The 26,982-nt window shown below is 36.6% G+C and overlaps 1 protein-coding gene across 6 annotated transcripts in view; it reads left to right on the top strand.

Moving 5' to 3' along the window:
• FYB1 (FYN binding protein 1) overlaps positions 1-26,982 on the top strand; it is a 193,421-nt gene that overhangs the window by 153,409 nt on the left and 13,030 nt on the right. For all 6 annotated transcript variants that reach the window (XR_010318408.1, XR_010318406.1, XM_064271472.1 and 3 more), the window contains 6 exons: positions 1,053-1,078; positions 4,279-4,345; positions 7,577-7,676; positions 8,143-8,305; positions 23,849-23,882; positions 26,205-26,236. Coding sequence is in view for 4 of the 6 variants with exons in the window: in XM_064271472.1 (XP_064127542.1) it covers positions 1,053-1,078; positions 4,279-4,345; positions 7,577-7,676; positions 8,143-8,305; positions 23,849-23,882; positions 26,205-26,236 (422 nt within the window). In the remaining 2 variants the exon portion in view is untranslated. The remainder of the gene's footprint in view (positions 1-1,052; positions 1,079-4,278; positions 4,346-7,576; positions 7,677-8,142; positions 8,306-23,848; positions 23,883-26,204; positions 26,237-26,982) is intronic.

Raw genomic sequence — 26,982 nt, 5'->3', positions numbered from 1 at the left:
TCCCCAAAAATAACCGTTTAGTACACATAATTTCCAGTTTCCTGGTGCTGGAAATTCTTACTGTTTTATATGTACCTGATGAATTTACCATATTTAACTGAAGTCTTGATTAAATGTTAATTCTGAATGCCATTCCTAAATGTAAACCCTTTGTGAAATGCCAAAACAACACTCAATAAACAGTGCACTTGAAATTATAAGAAAACATAACAAGAAGTATTTGCTTTATGCAACATTAATTAAATATAATCCTTACTTTGAAACAAATAAAACCAGAGGTTGTTTTTACTGCTCAAATTAACAAATCACCCAGTTCTGATTTTAGATCATTTGAATTAACTATCTGTCACACTCTAATTTTACTGGCTATTCCTGTCCTGTGCACCATTCTTCTAATGATGTGTGTGTGTGTGTATTTACAAGCTGTAGCTCAGAAAATAATGAAAGTGGAGGTCTTTTTCTGTTGCAACTAAATGCCAGCCAATTCTGATTTCAGATCACTTCTGTTAATAAGTTCTCACTCTCTCGTTTAAGTGGACATTCCTCTCTTATTCATCATTCTCCTGGGGTTGAGTATGCGTAAAAGAAACATGGTCAAATAAATATTCCTGTGACCTTTGTTAATTTTGTGTCTGCATTTCTAGTCTTGGATTTAAATACAGTTTCGGGTCAGTGCTCGGCCACAAAATGGCTCCAAAATATTGAGTCCATTTAATTTACTCTGATGTAATAACATGCCCAAACCTCATAGAATAAATCTGAAAATACTTGTCCAATGGCTATTGGCAAAATAAACCAACAAAATGTCTTGACTGTAGACTTTTTTGGCCAACGTTGGAGTTCAAGAAAGTCTTGCTAAATTCCAAATGGTTGGACAAAAATGGGGACTTCGTGGAGAAATGGAGGATGAGAAGGGAATGATGGCCAACAGATTAACCTTTATAAGCCTCTGGGATGTTACCTGTTCTAAATAATGATGTCTTCTAAATAAAGGACTCAATTTCTAGGTTCGTATTAGTCTGGTTATAACTGTATTCTCACTTTCTTTTCAGTTTTCCTTCTCCCCCTACACAGTTAGGTAAGTAGTTAAAACCCAATTGTATATTTTTTTTTATCTTATTTCTTGTAGATTAGGTAGTAGGAAAGCATTGTTTTTAGTCAAATACCTGAATTATAGCCCTGTCACTGAAAAATAATAAATAAATAATAAAAAATAATAACCTTGGGCAAATCTCTTCACCTTGAGTGGCCACAGTTCTCAACAATAAAATAGAAGGGAAAGGGAAGTAAAAAAGATTGATGTTTTTTAATCAGTTCTACCAAGGAGTCACAGGGGCCACAATGGAGATAGTGACAAGACAGAGATGAATACCTTACCCCCAGGTCTCCATACCCGTCTTCAGTCAGAGCATTTCCACTTTAGCCCACAATTTAGACAATTAGATTCCAAAGATTTCTGAAAACACACTATATTGTATGCCACCAAGGCCCCTGTGAATCTAAATTTCTTTAATTTTTTAAACGTGTAATTTATATTTGGTAAGTATTTCACTGCTAAATATGACAAAATTTATTACTTGTACAATTTTCATCAGCTAATTTTTACCTCTACTAAGACATATCTTGGAAACCCTGGTGGTGTGATAGTTAACTGCTACAGCTGCTAACCAAAAGGTCGGCAGTTCGAATCCACCAGCCGCTCCTTGGAAACTCTGTGGGGCAGTTATACTCTGTCCTATAAGGCTGCTATGAGTCAGAATCAACTCAACAGCAGTGGGTTAAGACATATCTGAAAAAGATTTTTTTTATTTACTTTAAACAAAATAAAATGTAGTCTCACAAGAATATTCAGGGTCTTTCAAAAGTTTATTTTAATTTAAAAATATATTAAACTAGCAAACCAAACCCAGAAATAATCTATTCCTCCAGAATGTTCATCTGACAATAGAATCTCATTTGCAGTATTAATCTGAAAATTGCAAGAAGCTAACAAATGGATCAATACCTGACGATGCACTTGTATCCTAGTCTATAAGTTTTTAAAGATATTCAAGAAACACAGCTCCACAAAAAGTTGGCATAAAATGGAACAAAAATAATCAATTAAGTTACAAAATATGCATTTTGTTTTAATTGTGTTTTGTTCTCAAGTGTGTTTTAAGTGCAAGTGCATGGAATAATAACTTTTACCCCTCCAGACACCAATGATACAACAGTATTTATTATTGTATGTACATGACTGTCTATCTGCATTGCACACACAGACAGGCTGTACCTCAAGCTTCCAGGCAACCATAAGACTGCTAGCAATGAGACACATATACCCACCGGCATCGACCATTTCCTGGGTGCTACATTCACCTGTGATCCAGCAGACACACTAGATGCTTACAGAGTGCAGTACAGTGAAAGCCATAATTATTATTTATAGAAAGCAAACAGTAAACAATAACAACAGAGTCTCGAAAGGAGAACCACTTACCCTTCCCCTAATCACCCAAGACCATTCTTATGTCACTGGGCACGCACTCTGTGGTTCAGGTCAGATGCTTTGTTCACGTCACAGCTGCCTCTGGCTACCACCACACTACCCGAGAGGCCTGCATAGCTCTGGTGGCTTCTGCTCTGCTGCTGGGCTTCGCTGGGCCTTGCCTCGCCAGTGAGAAGACCCCTGCACAGGCTCTCCTGAGCCTCTCTCATTGGCTCCCACCACCCAGGCCTGTGGGACTCTCTTGCCACCATACTGGCCCCTGCGTGGGGCACGTGCAGGCCTCTCTTGCCCTGCATAAGCAAGTGTTATAGCCTTTTAGCTCCATTGGCAAGCCTCCTGCCCAAAGACACTCAGCTCTCACTCCATGGGCCTGCAAGCCTACCGTCACTGTCTCTCACTGTCCTGTGCTATCTTCAGCACTTGCTCTTTCTTCTAGGTCTAAAAGGTCCTCAGCAGGAACTCTGGGTCCTTGTTCCAAAGGACACACCTCACTTCAGACTCTTTTTCTTGATGGTAGTGAGGTCCCCCTGAACCTCTGCAATTGACCCTTATGTAAGCCTGCTTCTTGTTAGTTTTAAGTCATAGCTCCCCCACCAGTACCATGAACTGATCATTCCTCTTGGTAGACCACAAACTACTCAATTTGCATAATAAACTGACCAATCCCCACCCGATTTTTTACACTCCCAGCCAATCATTTTGTGGGAGTTACAAGACCATGACTAAAAAGACTACATAAAAGTGGTCCATTGCACCTCAATTATGAATTCATCATATAGCTGAGGAAGTTTCATCCTGTGATATGATTAACTCTATTAACCTTGAATAGGAGGAGAAAACCAAGAGAGAATTCTGAAAGGAAATCAATTCTTTGCCAATACCAGAGAGCATTTAAACTGGGTACATTTCATTCCTTTAAACATTTATACTCTCTCCAACTCATCTCTTCAGCTTAATTTGCTGTGGAGCAAATTAATAGGCTCAGAGAGGAAGCATTCCTCCCAGCTTTGTTAATAAGAACTCTAGAAGTAAAGAGTATCTACAGATGGGAAAAGCTATTAAACTGGTTAAGATCATGGCAACTTTTCACCAATATTCATCTTCAACTTCTGCTGGTATCAGAAGTGTCTTATTAATAGAAATAATCTTTGGATTTGAAGGTGATGCCACTCCTAATATCACTGTAAGGTAAAAGTTACTGAGAAATAGATCAGTTAATAAAAGAGAATTACATAGCACAATTAGATGGATGGATTGATGGATGAATGGATAGATGATAGGTAGGTAAGTAGGTAGATAGAGGGATGGATGGATGGATAGATAGATGATAGACAGACAGATAGGGATGGATGGACGGACGGACGGACAGACGGACGGATGGATGGATATAATTTTCACAGCACCCGAAATCCCATAAGAATCTTGATTTCAATCTGCACTGCCTATGGCCAGTAGTGTTGATTTGGTTGTCAGCAATCTGCTATTCTGGCCATTCGTCCCACTTGTGGATCTTCAGGTAATCACAGTCACTGTTTTATTTTCAAATAATCATGGTTATAATCATGGTCACTGTTTATTTTTAGGGAAATTTAACACTCATATCCAGGGAGATAAGGACAACATTCTTCTTTAAGGAACGGGAAGTTCTTCTAGGAGAAATGTACCCAGACACCAGGAAAACGTTGATTGTTCTTAAAACAATCTCCATATGAAAACATCACTGAATGGTCATGTCAAAACCCAAACTAATTTTTTTTTCAAAATTTGCTATTTTGTCTGTTTGTTAGACATGGGTGAGGAAGTTTACGATGATGTGGATGCTTCCGACTTCCCTCCTCCATCAACAGAGACCAGGTAATTTAAATGTTTTCAGCAACATGAAGTAATGAAAATGAGACTGCTCAAGAAATTTCAACTGGCATAAAAACCTGAGTGGGTGTGCGTCTACTGTGTGCGATCCTATAAGCTGTGTTCTCCCCGAATCAGCGTTTCCTTCTCATTCCCAGATCTAAAGTTCCTGCTGGGTTTTCAGTGGAAAGCCCTGACCCTGCCTCCTGAGTCTTCTTTCTCTCTCTCTTTCTTTTTCTCTCGCGCGCTTTCGCGCTCTCTCTCTCTCGCTGACTTTCCTTCATTCCCTCTCTCACCCCCATCCCAGATTCTTGTCTCCTTGTCTCCTAATTATCCTGTGCCCTATGACTCACTGATTTCTGCCATCATTTATTCATTCACTCCCTCAAAAAATACCACCTCCTATTCTCCTTTTGTTTTTACTCTTTTTTTTTTTTCCAAAATTTTTTACGTCTTGGATATACTGCTTAGTTCGTACCTCAGCCCTCACCTATCGTGTTCAAGCATCCTCTGTCCTCGACAAGAAGATTGTTTTCTTTTATGGAAAAAAGAGGCTTTATTTTTCAGAGGATTTTTAGCATGTCCCTTTTTCATAAATGCATCAGATTCTCAAAGATTCTATTCAAAATTTTAAAAGCCAGACCACAGTGAATAGTGACATTCTTCAGCACACCTAAGATTTCAATTTAATTTTAGGTTAAAATTGTCTGAAAACCTGTTAAGATAAGTTGATACGGAAGAAATCCTTTTGAAAATTCTTTCAAAATTGGAAGTGTCATAGTAGGATGCTTCCTTATACTCCCGGAACTATGAGAGATGATCTGATATAAAGAGTAGGAATACCTCCAGCATTTTCAAGACAAAAAGATTAATGAAGACAGCTGTGCTTGGTTAGTTAAAGGACGAAAGTAACAGAAATGGAGCACAATAAGCGGTGTCTTCTGAGCTGTTCTGGTAAATATGCACCAGTGAACTGCCAAGTGTTTATGTTTTTATCATCATAGTTAAACTAATCTTACTGAACTAAAGACAGTATCAAGATCAAAGAATCCAAATGGAAAATAGCTGCCATTCATATATGAAGACCAAGTTCTACAGGTAAAATAAACAAGAAAGCTGAAAAGGGAATAGTTATTCTCCTTTTTCAGTTCTCCACGAAAGGAAAATCTCATGGTCTTCAGTGACGTGTTCGAGTTGTAATATTCCTCACCATCAGGAGGTCAGTTCTTCAAGTTCTGTCTCTGACAATTTTTAGTGCATTTCTGTTTTATATTAGTGTAGAAATGCCTCCACATTCTGTAAAACAATCTTCCAGGGACCCAGAATCACACCTTCACCCAAAATAAATCTCAGCTGATTGTTTATATGATATGTGTTGCTTTCTTAAAACCAGGAAACCAGTGGCCACCAAGTTGTCTCCAACTCAGTGTGACCTCATGTGTGTCAGAGTAGAAATGTGCTCCATTGGGTTTTCAATGGCTGATTTTTTGGAAGTAGATTGCCAGGACTTTCTTCCAAGGTGCCTCGGGGTGGACTCAAACCATCAACCTTTCAGTTAGCAACATAGTGCATTAACCGCTGACGTCACCCAGGGACTTCCATACTTTCTTACATGTTGCTTATTTCAAAAGTAAAACAATTTTATGTTCTTTAACGTAGTATGGTAGCTTTAAATACATTTCAGTAAACAATTTTCAAAGACAGCTTGTGGGCATTTGTAGCATTCATATATTTTCTGAATAGCCCCAGAAAGCTAATCTGGGTCAGCAATTCCACGAATGCCGGGAGCGCCACAAGGCAGGAGACCCTGGCACTGGATGCAGAACCTAAAGCAGAATATTGTGAGATTCATTTCATACCAAGCAAGCTAATTTCCAAGATTCAAAAATTAAGGGTCAAACATTCTAACTAAACCGTTACAAACAAAACTTTTTCATAGACGATCTAAATAAAAATTAGTATCAGCTTTTTAGATTTTACAGTATTTATAAGTAATTCTGATTTTGAAAATTCCCTCTGCAGAGATTTATGGACCTTCCCTAACATCCATATTTAACTGTAGCAAATGGTTCTCTACCCCAGCGCAAATCAGTATCACCTGGGAAGTTTTTTGCCCCCACCCCCACAATGGCACAGTGGTTAAGAACTATAGGCTGCTAACCAAAAGGTCAGCAGTTCGAATCCACCAGCTGCTCCTTGGAAACCCTATGAGGCAGTTCTACTCTGTCCTATAGCATTGCTAAGGGTTGGAATCAACTCGACGGCAATGGATTTGGGTTGGGCTTTTTTGTGTGTGTGTGGTGGGGGGTAGTTTACAATATATGTCAGTACCTGGGACCCCCTCAGACTAATTAAATTAGAATTTCTAAGGATTGGGCAAGGGCATTGGTATTTTTTAAAAGCTTCCAGGGTGATTCTTTGTGTGGCCACAAACTGGAGAATCATCATCTGAAGCTTATTCACTTCACTTGGGGAAGTTGACTTTAGTCCAGTTGGTGTATATGGGATATAGTGGATTTCCATGTTTTTATGCCTGGGTGTTTGGTTTGGTTTGATTTAAATATTAACTCCATTAATTGATCCAAAACGCTTGAAATATGCCTCTCTCTCTCACACACAGAAAATGAACAATCGATACGGTGATTAAAATAAAGATTATATATTAGCCATCATCCTTAAGATACTCCTTCTTATATCTAAAATGTTAACTTTTACTTAAAATTTTTTCATTAACCAACATTTCCTACCTCCCACTGTAACCCCATTTTAAGTACATAAAAAAATTAGCATGTAGATAAACTTCAAAAAGCCGTAAAAACCAGTTTTTTTAAAAAGTGTTCTGTTTTATAAAGCCTTCCCTATAACATTGGTCAGGCCACTTAATTATCTATGAAAGATTCGAAAAAGATGTATACTTGAAGAATAGATTGAACCATATGAACCTGCCAGTATAGCAGCCGTGTTTAAGCTACAAATCAGTGATTTTATATGGTTCAACATAATAATGTCTTACTTCCATTTTAATTTATAATCTGTGTTCTCCTGAAGAATCCCTTCTGTGTTATGAAATGTCATCATTTGTTACACTGAACGGTACTAGATTTCTAAGAAAAAAATATTAATTAAAAATAAAACTTAAAACTTTAATGTTATGAATTAAGTCTCTATTCAACACTATTTTTTTTTATATATTTGAAGCAAAACGTTAATTTTTTTATGTGTGTTCTACCGTCCTAGTCAAGGAGTCAACATTGGAAAGGCAAAGACAGAAGAAAAAGATCCTAAGAAGCTGAAAAAGCAGGAAAAAGAAGAAAAAGACTTCAGGAAAAAATTTAAAGTATGTCATATTTAAATATGATACAAATTTCAAAACACTAATGACTAGCTGAACCAATAATCTTTATGTACCAAAATGTACATTTAAAAGTGTAATTGTCAGTATCACAATTTATCTTTTCCATCATAAGTTCTTTTATTCTGAACAATTTATTTTAGATTTAAATTTATTCTTAGAGAAAATTAAGCAGTCATGCATGTCAGTATACATACTCTGAGAATAATCATCTGAAAATAGCTGTCCTTTGAGCCTTCATTCAAAGGTAATCTAAAAATAGTTCTAATATTAGGCTCATGAGGTTATGAGGGAGTCCCCACCCCAAGTTTTTTTTAATGTTCTTACATTATTCGTTGAAAACAACAAGCTACTTATTTAGCAAAGAACGTTTTAATAAATCTTTCAATAAATGAATTGTTGCAATATACATCAGCTAATAATTGAAATGTTTTTCTTTGTTTTTTTCCAGTATGAAGGTGAAATTAGAGTCCTATATTCAACCAAAATTGCACCCTCCTTCACTTCTAAAAAGTGGGGGACCAGAGATCTACAGGTGAAGCCTGGCGAGTCTCTTGAAGTTATACAAAATACAGATGATACAAAAGTTCTCTGCAGGAATGAAGAAGGAAAATGTGAGTTACCGCTTATGCCATACAGCTATTAGTTCTTTTTACTCTTTGCTTTGGGAGTTGTGGACAACCTTAAGAAACCGGAGATTTTGCTGTGCTGAAATCAGGGCATTTTATTTCTATCTCTTCAATTACCAGATGTACTCTCTATAAGCATGTGTGTATCACAGGTTTTATGTATTATTCAAACACACACACACATACTTTGATGCCAAGGTAATGCCAAATTAGTGCTTCTCAAAATGCAAAGTGCAGTTCTATAGACCACTAACACCAAAAAAGCATTGAGTATGTACTAAAATCGTAGTTGCCTGGACTCACCATTGACTTGATGAATCGTGAGCTCTGGGCGTCGGATGGAATCTGTGACCATAACATCTTCCCTAGCTTGTGATTATGTGCACTAAAGTGAAAACTTCTGTGCTAAAGGTAGCAACTCTTGCTCTGTCCTGGTTTTAAAATTATATACCATATTTCACATCTAGAATTTCCAGTTTTCCTACCTTGTAAATTCACTTCTTTTATTTCCTACTTGGGTATGCTTAATGCAACATTCAATTCCAAACAAATACAACAGAGTCCTTGTCCTTTTTCACTTTACCAGCTAGTGCAGCTGACAGATGGAAATGTTTTTGTCAGTCATTAAAGGAAGTTTGTTTCCTTTAATAAAGTCCAGGGAAGAGTAATTGAAAATAGGGTCTCTATGACCCGGCATCTATTCAATGGCACCAAGCATCAACACACCAGCATATCTGGGATTGGATACCCAACATGACTGCTGATATTGATCATGGCTGCCACAGATCAACTTAGTTGTTTGCACAGAAACCATGGACTCTGAGTTGAATTCTAATGAGAGAAAGGTAACCCAGGGACAGGAACTGAAATGAAGTTTCAAGAATAAAACACTGTGACTCAGTGGTGGGAAAAATGGATTTAAGGTTACCGTGGAGGAGGTGTAATTGGCTTTTAAAAGGAGAAAATGGAATAAGGGAACAAAAGATAAAAAGGCAAGAGCAGTGCACTATTAAGACTTGAAGCTCACTAGAAATAACTAGTTGCCAGTGCTCCAAGAGACAAATACAGATGAGCAGGAATAGATACACCACCAGTAACAGGAGCTCAGAGAAGAGACTCCCATCTTCCTAGTGGCAGTGGTTAAGAGCTATGGCTGCTAACCAAAAGGTCGGCAGTTTTAATCCACCAGCCACTCCTTGGAAACCCTATGGGACGGTTCTACTCTGTCCTATAGGGTCGCTATGAGTTGGAATCGACTCGACGGCAAAAAGGTTTATTTTGTTTGTTTGTTTGTTATCTGCTGCTTTTTACTTGAAGACATTCTTTGGGTTGGATTTTGCCTTATGATGGCTTCCTCCAGAAGCCGACCCTGAGATAAGGAAGTGTGTGCAAGTAGTTTGTCTGGAAAGTGATTCCAGGAAGCACCAGTAGGCAGTGGAGAAGTGAGACGGGGAAAGGAAGGTAGCCAATATAGCCTTGTTATCGAAAGAGTTACCACTGGATAATTGGAGCTTAGTCCTGCTGAGGAACTCTGAGTATTTGTGTTATCCCATCCAGTGGGAAAAGGAATTGGGGTGTGTACACACCAACTTCTGTCCTTTTGAAGTTGAAACCTACTCCTGGGCAGGTGAGAAGTCATTCAGGATGCTGATCAAGCTGACAAAGAGAGTTCTAGAAGCCAGAGAAAAGCCCTCGTGCAAAAATAATTTTTTTGTGTGTGTTTTTTAAATCCAAGTGCTGTCAGTTGAAAGTTGAGCCAATAGGCACTGCCTTTCTGGTCAAGCATTATTCCAAGATTTAATTATCACACCTGCTTCATTTTTATTTTTCCATATCTTCTGCTTCTTTCTTTGGACTTGATCCTTGACATTTCTTAATTTTCTTAACTTCTGATCAATTCCACCCATATCTCTATAGAATTTGGGGTGATTGCTATATAAATTCAATACTCCCTTACCTAGGTTATTGCAATAGCCTTTCAAATAATATGTCTGTCTTCATCCTCACTCTCAGCAATCCACCCATGACACTGTTACCCAAATACTATTTTTAAAAACACAAAAAAATCTTCAGACTCAATAAAAAACCCCTTACAGTCTAGCCCCAACCTCAATGACTGCTGCTTCCCCATCTGCAGCTATCATCCCAGAAATACCAACTATGTTCTTGTCATTCCCTGAATGAATTATGCTATTTCACCCGTCTTTACTATTCTGTCTGGAATGCCTATAATTGTCTATTAAGTACAACTCAGTTGTCATCTAAAATTGGAAGCACCCCCACTCCCTACTTCCCAGCCACCCCACCATAATTCATGTCTTTCCCCAATGCCACCATCTTGCTGTTTTTGTTGCTATAATTGTCATTATTATTTTATCAGTCTATTACTTTTATTAAACTCTGAAATTGAGAGTAGTTTCAATGAGATGCTCTCTCCATTGTATTCCTAGCACATTGTACAGTGCCTAGAACCTTGCACGTGGGTTGCTGAATTTAATGTAACAATTTGGAAATTACATTGGCTAGCTAGATGAAAGTCAGACATACAGACACAGGAAGAAGTCTGCTGAGCAGTTAGTATAACTACTTGGAAGACAGAAGTTCTCTATCTTAGCCTGAGCAATGTGGTTAGCTTGTTGAGTATCATTGGGGAGCCTCTAAATCTTTCAGCTCCTTTTTCCATACCTTCTAATTCACAGCAAAGATGTTAGCAATCTAACACCGTGGTGTCCCTAATATTTTCTTTACCCTCCATTCCTGTTTAATCCATCAAGGAAAAGAAAACATAGCTTACTTAAACCTGAAGCTGGAAATGATAGAAATTAGAGGCTAAAGCAATTACCATTATAGAGTGGAGTATAGCCACTTTCATAGCCATTATTACACTTGATAAAGTCTCACCCACTTACTTGTGGAAGCACATGCTGTGTGGGCGTGGAGATCTTAAATATTTCTGGCATATCCCTAAATGTTCAGAATTTCTCACTAATATTTGCCCGTACTTCACAGCTTGGTATTTCATAAGCTGTGAGTTTTCCCACCTCCTGTCACTAGAGAAGAATTTTCTACAGAGGGTGAAATAAGGCATGAGCTGAATGATTTGTGGCCAAAATGTTTTCCATTTCCTTTGGGCATCAGAGAGGGAGGGACTTTAAAGTAGCTTTAGATTTTCCCAAATCCAATGGATCATTTCTTTGCTTAAATTTTTTTTCCATTTATAAAATAACATATGCTCATTGAAAAAATTCAGAAATTGAAACTGTCTCCTTAATTTGAAGTCTAATCTTGAAGTCCTTGGAGACTTCAAAAGGACATCATGCTTGGTAAAGTAGACGGGCAGCAAAAAAAGAGAAAGACCCTCAACAAGATGGACTGACACAGTGGCTGCAATAATGGACTCAAACATAGCAATGATTGTGAAGATGGTACGGGACTAGGCAGTGTTTTGTTCTGTTGTACACAGAGTTGTTGTGAGTCGGAACCGACTCAACAGCACCTAACAACAACAATAAATTCAAGCCCCAAAAGTAGAGAGAGAGGAAAAGAGGAAGGAGAAAAATTTTATAAAACTAGGATAATAATTTATATTAGGTATTATACATCACAGTTTGTTTTTTCTTTCTATTAATTATGAGCATTTTCCCTTGAAGTGGGATGTTGTTCCTCTTCCCTACGTACCTCTATGTAATATGATTTTATTGCTTTTGAAACTACATAAGCCCCAATTGAGTAAATTTAACTTGATTTCTGGATTTACTCACAACAAATGAAATTATGAGGAGATAATATCAGGAGTCATTTTTATTAAGTAAAAAAATTTTGAATATATTAGAAAAAGTATAATTTCCATCTTTCCCAAAGACTGTTTTTTACTTCCTGAGTAATTTTACACTCACAACACCCTCCTGAAAGGTGAGTTATTCCTCCTGAGACACATCTGCATGGTAGCAAGCAAACATTTGGGGAAAAAACTTAATTGGCACATATGGGGGGTGGGTGTTAACTTTTTTAACTGGCTCTATCCTACCACATATTTCAACACATTTGTTCCAAGCCACTGTGTTCTGCTCTCTGAACATGAGGTTTCCAGATAATGATTTCATATCTTTGAGAATCCCTGGTGTGTCAAAAATCTCAATATTGAAGAGCTGATTAAATATGACAGGACGAGTTTTTTTGTTTGTTTATTTTGTTGATTTGCATTTTTCATTAACATTCCCTACTATGGATTCACACGGAGCATGTGAGCAAAGAAAGAATTTTTCTACTTCAAAAGATTAGTTACAGAGATTGTAATGTACAGCTTACATAAAAATTCATGGTAAGTCACTTGTTTTGACATTGTTCTGAGTCATTATTTTAGTAGAATGAGGTGTTGACAGAGAGTCTTCAAGGAATTAGACAATAAAACCTATACTGCATTAAAAGTCATTAATCCTGTAAAAATTCTATATAATAGTGATTTCATAACTGAGTCCCAAATTATCACATCATTTCAAGAAGCTAAAATAGCAGCACAGTACCATCCCACATTCTATCTCCTTGATATATCTTTCTCAAATAATATTCACAATCATTGATATTTATGTACTGTAGCACCACAAAAGAAAAAATCCACAGCGTTCAACAGAATAGAAAGCTGTCCTTAGAATTCTTAAAAAGGCAAGATATAGGAGTGAATGTAGCAGGAGTTGGAGAATCCAAGAATATTTTTTTTTAATAATTTAAGATTGAGATAGTTAAGCTCTAGGTTATGAATTATTTGATCAGATAAAGGCCTGTTTTAGTACTTTATTACATACAAGTTTTATACAGGTCTATAATAAAATCTTAGAACAATTAGGTTAAAGAGTAGATTACCTAAAAGCATACGAAAATGAGAATCTCTAATTGCCAAAAATAGTGTTTATATCCTCTGTTTTGAAGCATTTCTCTTAATCATATAAAGATTCTATTTAAAAAACAGAAATACATTTGATGCTAGAATAATTTAGGTCTCTGGCTATATTTTATAATTTCTTATACATTTCTTCTAATTTTAGTACAGAGGCTTTACAAGGCCCTAACAACTCTTAAGACGTCCTTGAGCACAAATGGTTAGGTGTTCGACTGTTAGTAGAAAGGTTGCCAGTTTGAACCTACCCAAGGTACCTCGATGGACACGCCTGGCGATCTGCTCGTGAAAGGTCACTTCCTTGAAAACCCTATGGAGCAGCTCTACTTCAAACACATGGGATTGCAATGAATTAGAATCGACTTTACAGCAACTAAGAACAACAACTCTTAATGAGATTGACTTCATTGGTGACAGCTTCAGTCAACATAGGTCATTTTATTATTATTATTATTATTATTATTATTATTATTATTATTATTAATATGGACATGAATCTACCATAAAAACATTTACTATTGTATTTTCTTGTCCAATTTATTTTAAGAGAAAATCCAAAATGAAGGCAGAACCACCCATTTTAACTCATGAAAAAAAAAACAAACAAACTTGTCACTATTACCATTTATAGTTGTTGTTGTTAGGTACCGTGGAGTCAGTTCCAACTCATGCTGATTCTACGTACAACAGAATGACATACTGCCTGATCCTGCACCAACCTCACAATCATTGCTGTGTTTAAGTCCATTGCTGCAGCCACTGTGTCAATCCATCTTGTTAAAGGTCTTCCTCTTTTATGCAGACCCTCTACCAAGCATGATGTCCTTCTCCAGGGAATGGTCCCTCCTGATAACATGCACAAAGTATGAGAGATGAAGTCTTGCCATCCTTGCTTCTAGGAGCATTCTGGCTGTACTTCTTCCAAGACAGATTTGTTCTTTCTTCTGGTAGTCCATGGTATATTCAATATTCTTCACCAAAATCAAAATTCAAAGGCATCGATTCTTCAGTCTTCCTTATTCATTCTCCAGCTTTCACATGCATATGAGGTGATAGAAAATACCATGGCTTGGGTCAGGCACCTTAGTGGTCAAAGTGACTTCTTTGCTTTTGAACACTTAAGAGAGGTCTTTTACAGCAAATTTGCCTAATGCAATAACGTCACTTGGTTTCTTGACTGCTGCTTCCATGGGCTTCAACTGTGGATCCAAGTAAATTCAAATCCTTGACAACTTCAATCTTTTCTTTGTTTACCATGATGTTTCTTATCGGTCCGGTTGTGAGGATTTTTGTTCTCTTTATGTTGAAGTATAATCCATACTGAAGGCTGTGGTCTTTGATCTTCATCACTAAATGCTTCAAGTCCTCCTCACTTTCATCTGCATACTGCAGTTTGTTAATGAGTCTTCCTCCAATCCTGATGCCACAGTCTTCTTCGTGTATTCCAGCTTCTCAAATTATTTGCTCAGCATACAGACTTAATAAGCATAGTGAAAGGATACAACCCTGATGCACATCTTTCCTGATTTTAAACCACACAGTATCCCCTTGTTCTGTTTGAACCATTGCCTCTTAGTCTATGTACAGGTTTCAAATAACACAAATAATGTTCTGAAATTCTCATTCTTTGCAACATTATCCATAATTGGTTATGATCCACACAGTCAAATGCCTTTGCATAGTCAGTAAAATAAAGGTAAATATCTTTCTGGTATTCTCTGCTTTCAGCCAAGATCCATCTGACATTAGCAACGATATCCTTTGTTCCACATCCTCTTCTCAATCTGGCTTGAATTTCTGATAGTTCTCTGTTGATGTGTTGCTGCAACCATTTGTGAATTCTCTTCAGCGAAATTTTTCTTGCATGTGATATGAATGATACTGTTCGATAATTTCCACATTCCATTGGATCACCTTTCTTTGAAATGGGCATAAATATGGACCTCTTCCAGTCAGTTGGCCAGGTACCTGTCTTCCAAATTTCTTGGCATAGATGAGTGAGCGCATCCAGCATTTCATCCATTTGTTGAAACATCTCAATTGGTATTCCATCAATTCCTGGAGCTTTGTTTTTTGCCAGTGCCTTCAGTGCAGCTTGGACTTCTTCCTTCAATACCATCTGTTCTTTATCATATGCTACCTCCTGAAATGATTTAATGTTGACCATTTCTTTTTGGTACAGTGACTCTGCTGTATTCCTTCCACCATCTTTGGTTGTTTCCTACATCGTTCAATATTTTGCCCATAGAATTCTTCAGTATTGCAGCTTGAGGCTTGATTTTGTTCTTCAGTTCTTTCAGCTTGAGAAATGTCGAGCATGTTCTTCCCTTTTGGTTTTCTAACTTCAGGCTTTTGCACGTTTCATTATAATACTTTACTCTTTCTTCTTGAGCTGCCATTTGAAATCTTTTGTTCAGCTTTTTTACTTCGTCATTTTTTTCATTTGCTTAAGCTACTCTGTGTTCAAGTTTCAGAGTCTCTTCTGACACCAATTTGGTCTTTTCTTTCTTTCCTGTTTTTTTAATGACTTTTGCTTTCTTCATGTATGATGTCCTTGATGGCATCCCACAACTCATCTGGTCTTTGGTCATCAGTGTTCAATGCCTCAAATCTATTATTAAGATGGTCTTTAAAGTCAGGCAGGGCATACTCAAGGTCATACTTGGCTCTCAGGGACTTGTTTTTATTTTCTTCAGCTTCAACTTGAACTTGCATATGAGCAATTGATAGTCTGATCCATAGTCGGCTCCTGGCCTTGTTCTGACTGATGATATTGAGCTTTTCCACCGTCTCTTTCTACAGATATAGTTGATTTGATTCCTGTGTATTCTATCCAGTGGGGTTCACTTGTATAGTCATCATTTATACTGTTGAAAACAGATATTTGTGATGAAGAAGTCATTGGTCTTACAAAATTCTGTCGTGCAATCTCTGGCACCATTTCTATCACCAAGGCCACATTTTCCGACTATCCATCCTTCTTCTTTGTTTCCAACTTTTACATTCTAGTCTCCCGTAATTATCAGTGCATCTTGATTACATGCTTGATCAATTTCAGATTGCAGAAGTTGGTAAAAACCTTCATTTTCTTCATCTTTAGCATTAGTGGTTGGTGTGTAAATTTGAATAATAGTCATATTAAATGGTCTTCCTTGTAGACATATCACTTACAGTGTTGTATTTCAGGATAGATCTTGAAATGTTCCTTTTGACCATTTATAGAAAAGAAATACAGAGAACTATACAAATTTTATTTTCACGTCAAACATAGATATAGGTAAAGACAGATTTCAGTTATTGTGACTCTGGCACAAAATCCAAATTTTATTTTAAAAGCTTGTTAGCTACACAAATTTTCACTTTTGAGATCCACAAGTAAAATTGAATTGGTTAGAAATGCACATATCTCACTTTTTTTTTAAGTTTTGTTAGATTATGATGCATAGTTTAAGAACATCTGTTAGCATAAAATAAATGAAATGAACTCTGATATCAAAAGAATCACAAATATTGATCTTAAATATTCTTACCTTAACACTTTTTGCTACTTTTGCTTTAATTGAAATAAAAGGAAGGTGTAGCATGGTCCAATTATTCATACGTTAAGTAAAATATTACTTTGTTATGCTTTCACCTTTTGTCCCATGCTTCATTACTTCCTTACTACAAAAATCAAAGGTAACTTTAATTTGCTATTTTCCAAATATGATGTTTTAACCAGACTTCATTAAAAAATGGTAAACTTATCTTTAATTTTATGTATTTTGTTCTTATTATTGAGAATATACTCTGCAAAAACATACACCAATTCAGCAGTTTCTACATGTATCGTTTAGTGACATTGGTTATACTCTTCGAGTTGTGCAACCATTCTCACCTTCCTTTTGTGAGTTGTTCCACCTCCATTAACATAAACTCACTGCTCACCAAGGGTTTCTATCTAATCTTTTGAGTTGCTGTTATCAATTTGAGCCCATACAGATAGTTCTTAAAAGAGTATAATCTTCAAGGCAGACATTTTTTACTAGTTAAGCTAAAATATTGTTTGTTTTTAAGAGGGCTTCAGGGGATATTTTTGGTTCGAGATTTAAAGATTATTTCGGGGCAGTAGTTTCAGGGGCTCATCCAACCTTCATGGCTCCAGAAAGTCTGGAGTCCATGAGAATTTAAAATTGTCTTCTGTATTTCCCCCTTTTGATCAGGATTCTTCTGTAGAATCTGTGATCAAAATGTTCAGTAATGGTGACTGATCTCATGGCAAAGGAGGCTGTTGTTCATGGAGGTAATTAGCCACACATTCCATACTCTCCACCTATTCCTCACTCTCCTTCTTCCTCTGTTGCTCCAGGTGAATAAGAGACCGGTTATCATGCCTTGGATGGCCACTTGCAAGCTTTTAAGACTCCAAGTACTATGCAACAAACTAGAGGGTAGAACAGAAGCACTAAACATGTTGTTAGGCCAATTAACTGGGCTATCCTATGAAACCATGACCCTAAACTTCCAAACCAAGGAACTAAGTCCCATCAGGTTTTTTGGTTTTACATAAGCAGTCTCAGCAGACACTCTTTTTTTTTTTTTTTCTTTGTCATTGTTGTAAATGTATCTATTACACAACTTTTTCCAGTTCAGCTTTTTACTGATGTACAAGCTGACAGCAATTACATCAATCAGCTGCTCAGCCCTACCCTTAATCAATGCAATATTGCCATCACTGAGGAATTGCCACACTGTTTTCCATAATGGCTGTACCACTTTGCATTTCCACCAACAGTGGATAAGGGTTTCAATTTTCCCACATCCTTGTCAACATTTGTTATTTTCAGGTTTTTTTTGGTCTCTCTGTGGTGTTGATTTGCATGTCTCTCATGGCTAATGATGCTGAGCATCTCTTCTTGTGTTTGGTGACCTTTTGAATGTCCTCTTTGGTGAAATGTCTATTCGCGTCCTTTGCGCATTTTATGATTGGGTTATTTGTCCTTTCCTTGATGTTGAAGTTTTAAATATATATTTTGGTTAGTATAGTCTTGTCATATGTATGGTTTTCAGAAGACATTATCCCAGTTGGTAGCTTTCTTTTTGTCACTTTTTTGGTAAAGTCTTTTGGTGAACAAAATTTTTAATTTTTATGCGGTCCAATTTTTTTGGTTTTAACTTTTGCCGTTTGTGCTTTTCTTATAATATTTGATAATCCATTGTTAAAAGCTAGGCCTGACAGTGTTGCCCCTGCATTTTCTTCTAAGGATTTTATGGTTTTAGTTTGCACCTTTAGGCCCTTAATCCATTTTGAATTTCTTTTTGTGTATGGTGTGAGGCATGGATCCTGTTTCATTTCTCTGCATGTGGAAATCCAATTTTCCCAATACCATTTATTGAAGTCTTCTTTCACCATGGAATGGCACCCTTGTAAAAAATTAGTTAACCATAGATGTGTGAGTTTAATTTTGGGCTCTCAAGTCTATCCCATTGGTCTGTGTGCATATTGTTATACCAGTACCAAGCTGTTTTGATTACTGTAGCTGCATAGTATGTTTTAAAGTCAGGAAGTGTGAGTCCTCCTACTTTGTTCTTCTCTTTCAACATTGTTTTAGCTATTTGGGGCCTCTTGCCATTCCATATAAAGATGAGGACTGGTTTTTCTATTGGAATTTTGATTGGGATTGTGTTATATCTGTAGATTGCGTTGGGTAGTTGTCTAGTCATCTAGTGCTGCTATAACAGAAATACCACAAGTGGATGACTTTAACAAAGAGAAGTTTATTCTCTCACAGTCCAGTAGGCTAAAAGTCCATATTCAGTGTGCTGTCTCCAGCAGAAGGCTTTCTCTCTGTCAGCTCTGGAGAAAGGTCCTTGTGATGCATCAGTCTTCCCTTGGTCTGGGAGCATCTCAGCGCAGGAACCTCAAGTCCAAAGGATGTGCTCTGCTCCCAGCACTGCTTTTTGGTGGTATGAGGTTCCCTTTCTCTGCTAGCTTCCCTTTCCTTTTATCTCTTGAGAGATAAAAGGTGGTGCAGGCCACACCCCAGGGAAGCCCCCTTTACATTGGATCAAGGATGTGACAAGGATGCTACAAGCCCACCCTGATCCCCTTTAACATAAATTACAATCACAAAATGGAGAACAACCACAGAATACTGGGAATCATGACCTCGCCAAGTTGATACACACATTTTGGGGGGACAATAGTGTTGATGTCTTAACAATATAAGTCTTCCAATTCATCAACATGGAATATCTTTCCATTTATTTCAGCAGTATTTTATAGTTTTCACTGTATGTCTTTCATGTCCCTGGTTAGATTTATTCTTAGGTATTTTATTCTCTTATATGCTATTGCAAATGTAATTGTTTCCCTAATTTCCCTTTCAGATTTCTCACTGCTGGCGTATAGAAACCCAACTGATTTTTGTTTGTTGATCTTGTACCCTGCAACTCCACTAAATTCCTCAATTAGCTCTAGAAGTTTCTTGTGGACTCTGGGATTTTCTATATATAGGATCATATCTACAAGTAGAGATAATTTTACTTCTTCTTTTCCAATATGGATACCTTTTATTTATTCTTCTTGTCTAATTGTTCTGGCTTGGACTCCTAATACAATATCGAATATAAGTTGTGTAGGCGTGCACCCTTTTCATGTTTCCAATTTCAAGGGGAAAGCTTTCAGTCTTTCTATGTTGGCTATTGGCTTTTTATATATGCCCTGAATCATACTGAGAAATTTCCCTTCTATTCTAATCTTCTTTAGGGTTTTCATCAAGAAAGGGTGTTGGATTTTATCAGATGCTTTTCTTGCATCCATAGGGGTGATCACATGGTTCTTTTCTTTTGTTCTGTTGATGTGATGTATTACGCTGATTGATTTTCTAATATTGGACCATCACTGAATTCCCGGAATAAATTCCACTTGGTCATAGCGTATGACTTGTAACATGCTGTTGGATTTTCTCCACTAGTATTTTGTTGAGGATTTCTACATCTATATTCATAAAGGATACTGGTCTGTAATTTTCTTTTCTTGTGGTATCTTTATCTGGTTTGGGTATCAGGGTTATGTTTGCTTCATAGTATGAGATAGGGAGTATCCCTTCCTTCTCTATCTATTTCTATCTTTTGGAAGACTTTAAACAGTATTGGTATTAATTCGTCTCTAAATGTTTGGTATAATTCCCCAGTGCAGCCAACTGGTCCAGGACTTTTTTTTTTTTTTTTTTTTTGGTGGAGGAGGGGCGGAGAGCAAGATTTGATCACTGATTCAATCTCTTCACTTGTGGATCTGATGAGAATTTTTATTTCCCCTTGAGTCAGTTTGGGTAGGTTGTATGCTTCTAAGAATTTGTTCATTTCATCTTGTTTATCTACTTTGTTGCCACAGCGTTGTTCGTAATATTCTGTCATAGTTTTCTTCATTTCTGTCAGGTCAGTTGTAACATCCCCTCTTTCATTTCTTATTTTGTTTATTTGCATCTTTTCTCCTTTTTTATTTGTCAGTCTAGCTAAAGGTTTGTCAGTTTCATTGATCTTTTCAAAGAACCAACTTCTGGTTTTATTATCTCCATTATTTTTCTATTTTTGATTTTATTTCTGCTCTGATCTTTCCTATTTCCTTTCTTCTGGTAGATTTAGGCTTAGTTTGCTCTTCTCTTTCTAGTTCCTGGATTTGTCAAGTTAGGCTGTTAATTTGAGATCTTCCCTCCTTTTTTATGTGGGCATTTATTGCTCTATTTTCCCTATGAGTAACCTTTGCTCATCCCATAAGTTTTGATATGTTGTGCTTTCATTTTCATTTGGCTCTAGGAAATTTGTGATTTCTCTTTTGATTTTTTCCTTGACACACTGGTAGTTTAGTAGTGTGCCGTTTAATTTCCATATGTTTGCGTATTTTCCAGGGTTTTTTCTGTCATTTATTTCTAGCTTCACTCGATTGTGATCAGAGAAAATACTTTGTATGATTTCATGTCTTTTTAAAGGTATCAAAATTTGCTTTTTGATCTAACATGTGGTCTGTCCTGGAGGATGATCCATGTGCACTGGAGTAGAATTATATTGTGCTGTTTTGGGGTGGAATGTTCTGTATATGTGTGTTGTCTAGTTGTTTTACAGTATCGTTCAGGTTCTCTCTTTCCTTGTTGATCTGTTTTCTAGATGTTCTGTCCAATGCTGAAAGTGGTATATTGAAGTCTCCAACTATTATTGTAATACTGCCTGTTTCTTGCTTCAATTCTATCAGTGTTTGCTTTACATATTTAGGTGCCCTGATGTTGGGTGCATATATGTTTATGACTGTTAAATCTTCTTGATTAATTGGCCCTTTTATCACTATATAAATGAAAACCCTGGTAGGGTAGTGGCTAAGAGTCCGGCCGCTAACCAAAGGTCAGCAGTTCAAATCTACAGGGTACTCCTTGGAAACCCTAAGGGGCAGCTCTACTCTCTCCTATAGGGTTACTATGAGTCCAAATCAACTCAACAGCAACACATAGTATATAAACGGATGACTAATGTCCATCTTTGTCTCTTCTAACAGATTTTGTCTAAAATCTACTTTGTCTGCTATTAAGATTACTACCCCACCTCTCTTTTAGTTATTATCTGCGTATAATATTTTTTGGTCCTTTCACTTTCAACCTATTTGTGTCGTTGAGTTTAAAGTGTGTCTCTTGCAAACAGCGTTTAGTTAGATCATGTTTTTTTTTAATCCATTCTGCCATGTCTGCCTTTTTTGGGCATATTTAGTTATTTACATTCACTGTAATTATTGATAAGAAGTGACCTTCTTCTGCCATTTAGTTATTTGTTTTTTGTGTGTCTTAAGCCTCCTTTGTATTTGATCTTTACTACTTCTTGCTTTTGTGTTTTGTTGGTTTATTGTAGTGAGCCTTTTTGGTTCCTTTCTCCTTTCCTTTTGTGTGTGTGTGTGTGTTTTAATATATTTTCTTGGTGGTTACCATAAATATTACATTGAACAGTATCTTGGTTATCTACTGCTGCTGTAACAGAAATACTACAAGTGGATGGCTTTAACAAAGAGAAATTTATTCTCTCACAGTCAAATAGGTTACAAGTTCAAATTTAGTGGGTCAGCTCCAGGGGAAGGCTTTCTCTCTCTGTCAGCTCTGGAGGAAGATTCCTTGTCATCAGTCTTTCCCCGGTCGATGAGCTTCTCAGGTGTAGGGACCCTAGGTCCATAGGAAGCACTCTGCTCCCAGTGCTGCTTTCTTGGTGGTATGAAGTCCCCAACTCTCTGTTTGCTTCCATTTCCTTTTTATCTCTTGAGAGATAAAAGGTGATGCAGGCCACACCCTAGGGAAACTGGATCAGGAATGCGACCCGGGTAAGGTTGTTACAATCCCACCCTAATCCTCTGTAACATAAAATTACAATCACAAAATGGAGCACAACCACACAATACTGGAAATCATGGCCCAGCCAGATTGATACAGACATTTTGCGGGGGGAAGGGAGGCATAATTCAATCCATGACGAACAGCTTAACGTATATAATATTCTAGGGTAAGTTGGTATCAACTTAACTTTAGTAACGTAAGAAATTCCACATTTATACCATTACTGTCCACCCCCCACTTTTGTTGTTATCACTAATTACATCTTTATATTTCATTTGCCCTGTTGCATAATTTTATCTTTGATTTTTGTATGTTTGCTATTTAAAAAACATGAAGAACAAAACATTTAGAATTATCAGACGTGAACACTTTGTTAGTACCTCTTGTACTTGTCCATGCATTTTCCTTTATTAGGGATCTTTCTTTTTTATGTATAGCTTTGAATTACTGTCTAGTATTAGTTCTGATAGTATATTAAGTACCTGTAAACTACTTTTGTAATGAGAGATACTAAAAAGTAAACACCAAACCGGTTGCAGCTGAGTTGATTCTGACTCATGGCAATCCAATGTGTGCAGTTCTTGAAAGCAGATAGCCAGGCGTGTCTTCCAAGGTGCCTCTGAGTAGATTTGAACCACCAATTTTTGGCTAATAGTCAAGCACTTAACCTTTTGCACCACCCAGGGACTTGGAGGAAACTCTACTTACTTAATTCTTCTTAGAACTAGGTCATGTGAGTAACACCCTGAAGAAACAGATTAAAATTTGAAAGAACCCTGTGCTATGACTTGCAGTAGCTAAGAAAAGAAAGTTTGTTATTGTTTTCCTTGTTTTCTTTAATGTGAAAGGAAGGAAATTGCAAAATGGAAGTAAAAAGAGACATGTAGGAGGAGAAAAAAGTCAGAAGAGAGTACAGAGAGAACAATGGATAAAAATAAGAAAAATGGGTAATACCCAGATAGATTCAATATCTTTGTATTTCAATTATTAAAAGAAATATTAAAGATATTTCAATGCTGTATATTAATATGGAAACTCTGCTGGCGTAGTAGTTAAGAGCTACAGCTACTAACCAAAAGGTCGGCAGTTCGAATCCACCAGGCACTCTTTGGAATCTCTATGCGGCAGTTCTACTCTGTCCTATAGGGTCGCTATGAGTCCGAATCGACTCAACAGCAGTGAGTTTTTAATATTAATATAATTTCTTTAATTTTTCCTTCCTAGATAGTATATTATCCTGTGTATTATCCTGTATATTAATGCATTTTTTTCCTCTTTCCTTCATAGATGGTTATGTCCTTCGGAGTTACTTGGTGGACACGTAAGTTCATTTCCTTCTAAAGCTATATTTGTAAAAAAGAATTTTGTGCTTTTCTTTAAGAATAATTCCTAATATAGTTTACATAATATAACTTATTGAACTATCTAAAACACATTTTAAAACAATATGCTATATTAATGTCAATATGCTAGTACTCATAATAATGTTTAGGTTTTCATAAAGTGCCACTCTTCAATAGACAAGAAGCCCTTTCCATTTATGATTATACAGTTCATAGATATAATATCTGTTGGGCTCTCCACTCAGCAAATATTGTAGACAGACAGGTCGAAGCCACTAATGCTTTCATTAATACTTTGCATTTCACTTGCTGATTAATGCGGTTGGTGGAATTGAATTAATGAGGGACCAATTAGTGTCTACACAGTAGTTGCTAATCCCCCTAAAAAAAAAATCCCCCTATTAACAGTTTATTGTTTGGCCCTTAATTGAGGGCTTTTCTCCACTCATACCGGGCATAGTAGAGTATTAAGTTGCCTTTTTTGGAAGTATGCCAGAAAAGATAGTAGTCAATGATTCTTCTATTCTTATGAATGAGGTGTTGTCACAGTCTGTCACAGCCTGGTACCAGTGTGAATTGGAGTCCCCTGAAACATTATAAGATTCTCTTACACATAAATCAGTTTTGGAAATGAACTCAAAGGTTAGGTCATATACCAGCTGACAGAAATCAGCATAATGAAAGAATCATGCAGGATTCCCAAACAATGTATCCATGGACATCCTGACACCAGTCAAAAAGAGACAGATCAATGCTGGTAAGTGCTCTGAAAGCAAACTCGTAGAGTCAAAGGAAAAATAATCATAATACTTTTGTTTCCCTAAGAACATTGATCATGGTGGTAAGCATAGGAATTTTTAATAGGTTTTGTTCCACGAATGATACAAATTTCAAGTAAAGCATGTGTGGCAAATAATGGGACAATATCTTCATCAGTGATGATTACAAGATGATTAAGCAATGATTTAGGCAGTATACTCTAAGCAGTATTGGTTCACCACCAATTGAAGTGAATACTTAATAAGTGTCCACTGAATGAATAATGAGAAAATCTGTCCTCTGCATTTGTGTAAAACTTCCATTAGCCAAATCCCCCTTAATCTTCGGGAAAAGATCAAAATAGAAGACATAGGGAACTCATAGCATCTGGAATAACTGACAGCACTTTGAACGACCTGATGCTGGCTTCTTAATAAAAGCTCAAAGATAGAGCACGAACCAAAAGTGTGTCTGGTCTAAAGGACAAAGCCACCTTACAGTTTTGAACTTTAAACTCTATCATAAAGTTCAAGGTTATGTTAATATTTATAATACTTTCTATTTTAATTACATATATAAGATGTCACTCTCTATCCCGTTTGATTATAAAATGCTTGAAATTATAGCCTGTGGCTTAAAAAAAAAAAATTACTCATATTTATATCTCCCACATAGGAAACACTGGTGGCGTAGCGGTTAAGTGCTATGACTGCTAACTAAAAGATCGACAGTTTGGATCTACCAGGCGCTCCTTGGAAGCTCTATGGGGCAGTTCTACTCTGTCCTATAGGGTTGCTATGAGTTGGAATCAACCCAACAGCAGTGGGGTTAATGGGTTTATATGTACATATGTCCATAGGAGGGACTCTGTTTGTTGAGTAGAATGTGTCACAAAGATGCAGGGCCAAGCAAAAGCTAAAATGTGTTAAAGTAGCTAAAACTACCATAATGGATGCTGCCTATAATCATAAATATTTTTTAGAATTATATAGCATAAATGTCACCATAATACCCATATTTTGGCTACTAATCTAGTTATCATTATCTATACATTTTAGAATTAATGTGTATATAATTGGAAACATGCGAAAATGATGCAGCCATTTCTATTGTGTTTAATTCAACATTTGAAGCTCAACTGGAAGTATAAATCTTCTATTAATGAATGTAAAGAAATTGTTACAGATTTGGATTAAGGCCCCCAATAGGGTATTGCGCCATGATTGGCATTCAGTTAGTTCGGTTCAACAAACACTTCTTACTGAGCACAGCTGTGTGCCGGGTCTGTACTAAGGGTCCAAAGATGAATAAGACATGGGTTTGTTTTAGCATGAAAGAGAAGGTTAGATTAACCTAACGAAAGAAGATACAGATGAATATAAATTTTTTTTTCACTTGTAAATGCGTCACATGTAAGTTCTCACCCTTAAATGCCTTAATTCTGTTATACAAAATCATATGATTACTCTTTTCATCTATATATTGTTTTGCTGTTAAGAAGATATTTTCTTTAAAATAAAGATCATTTTCTACCTTTACAGTGATGGAGAGATCTATGATGACATTGCTGACGGTAAGTCTCTATGACAGCCACCACCGACAACAGTGACAGTGAACTCGCTACCTTGTTTTCCCAAATACTAAAAATAGCTTATTGGTTTGATTAAAGCCTTCCAAACTGATCAGAATTCGAATCACTTGGAAATCTCAGGAAAAGTACATGCCCTGATATAACGGAAAGAAAAACCATTTCACATACGACTGGAAAACAAGAAAGAAACTCATTTATTTTCTTTGAACATAGATGTATAAAAAATAGATGATAAGTTTTTCATTGTACTATGAATCTTATAAGAATTTTCCTTTTATTCAAAAAACTGTGTGTACCTGTGGTATGAACTAGTATCCTCTAAGCATTATGTAGTATATTTCTAAATTATGCTCTAAAAAATTATCTCAACTGAAATATAGTGTTAATTAATGTTGCCTTTTCATCTTCTTTTAAACTTAGGACTCTTGCTATTATTTAATATTTTCAACCTTACTGAGAAGAACTACACCAAATTGCATTTAATTAAATGTAAAATAAAATAATCATCATTTGGACAGAGAATAAATCTGGCCAGAAACTTTGCTAAAATTGTACACTCAACAATGGAAGTTAAGTAGACAAGTTTCCCCCGCTATCTGAAAGGAAAGCATTCCTATGAAACCCTTCCTAAGCCGGAACGGTGTAAAGCGAAGAAGCAATTACCATTAATGTACATGGGAAAAATTTTTGAGCGTTCCTAGACCGAAAAATAACCTATCAAATCATAC

This window comes from Loxodonta africana, chromosome 2, assembly GCF_030014295.1.
Source record: "Loxodonta africana isolate mLoxAfr1 chromosome 2, mLoxAfr1.hap2, whole genome shotgun sequence".
NCBI lineage: Eukaryota > Metazoa > Chordata > Mammalia > Proboscidea > Elephantidae > Loxodonta > Loxodonta africana.
This window is presented reverse-complemented; position numbering and strand designations above follow the sequence as displayed.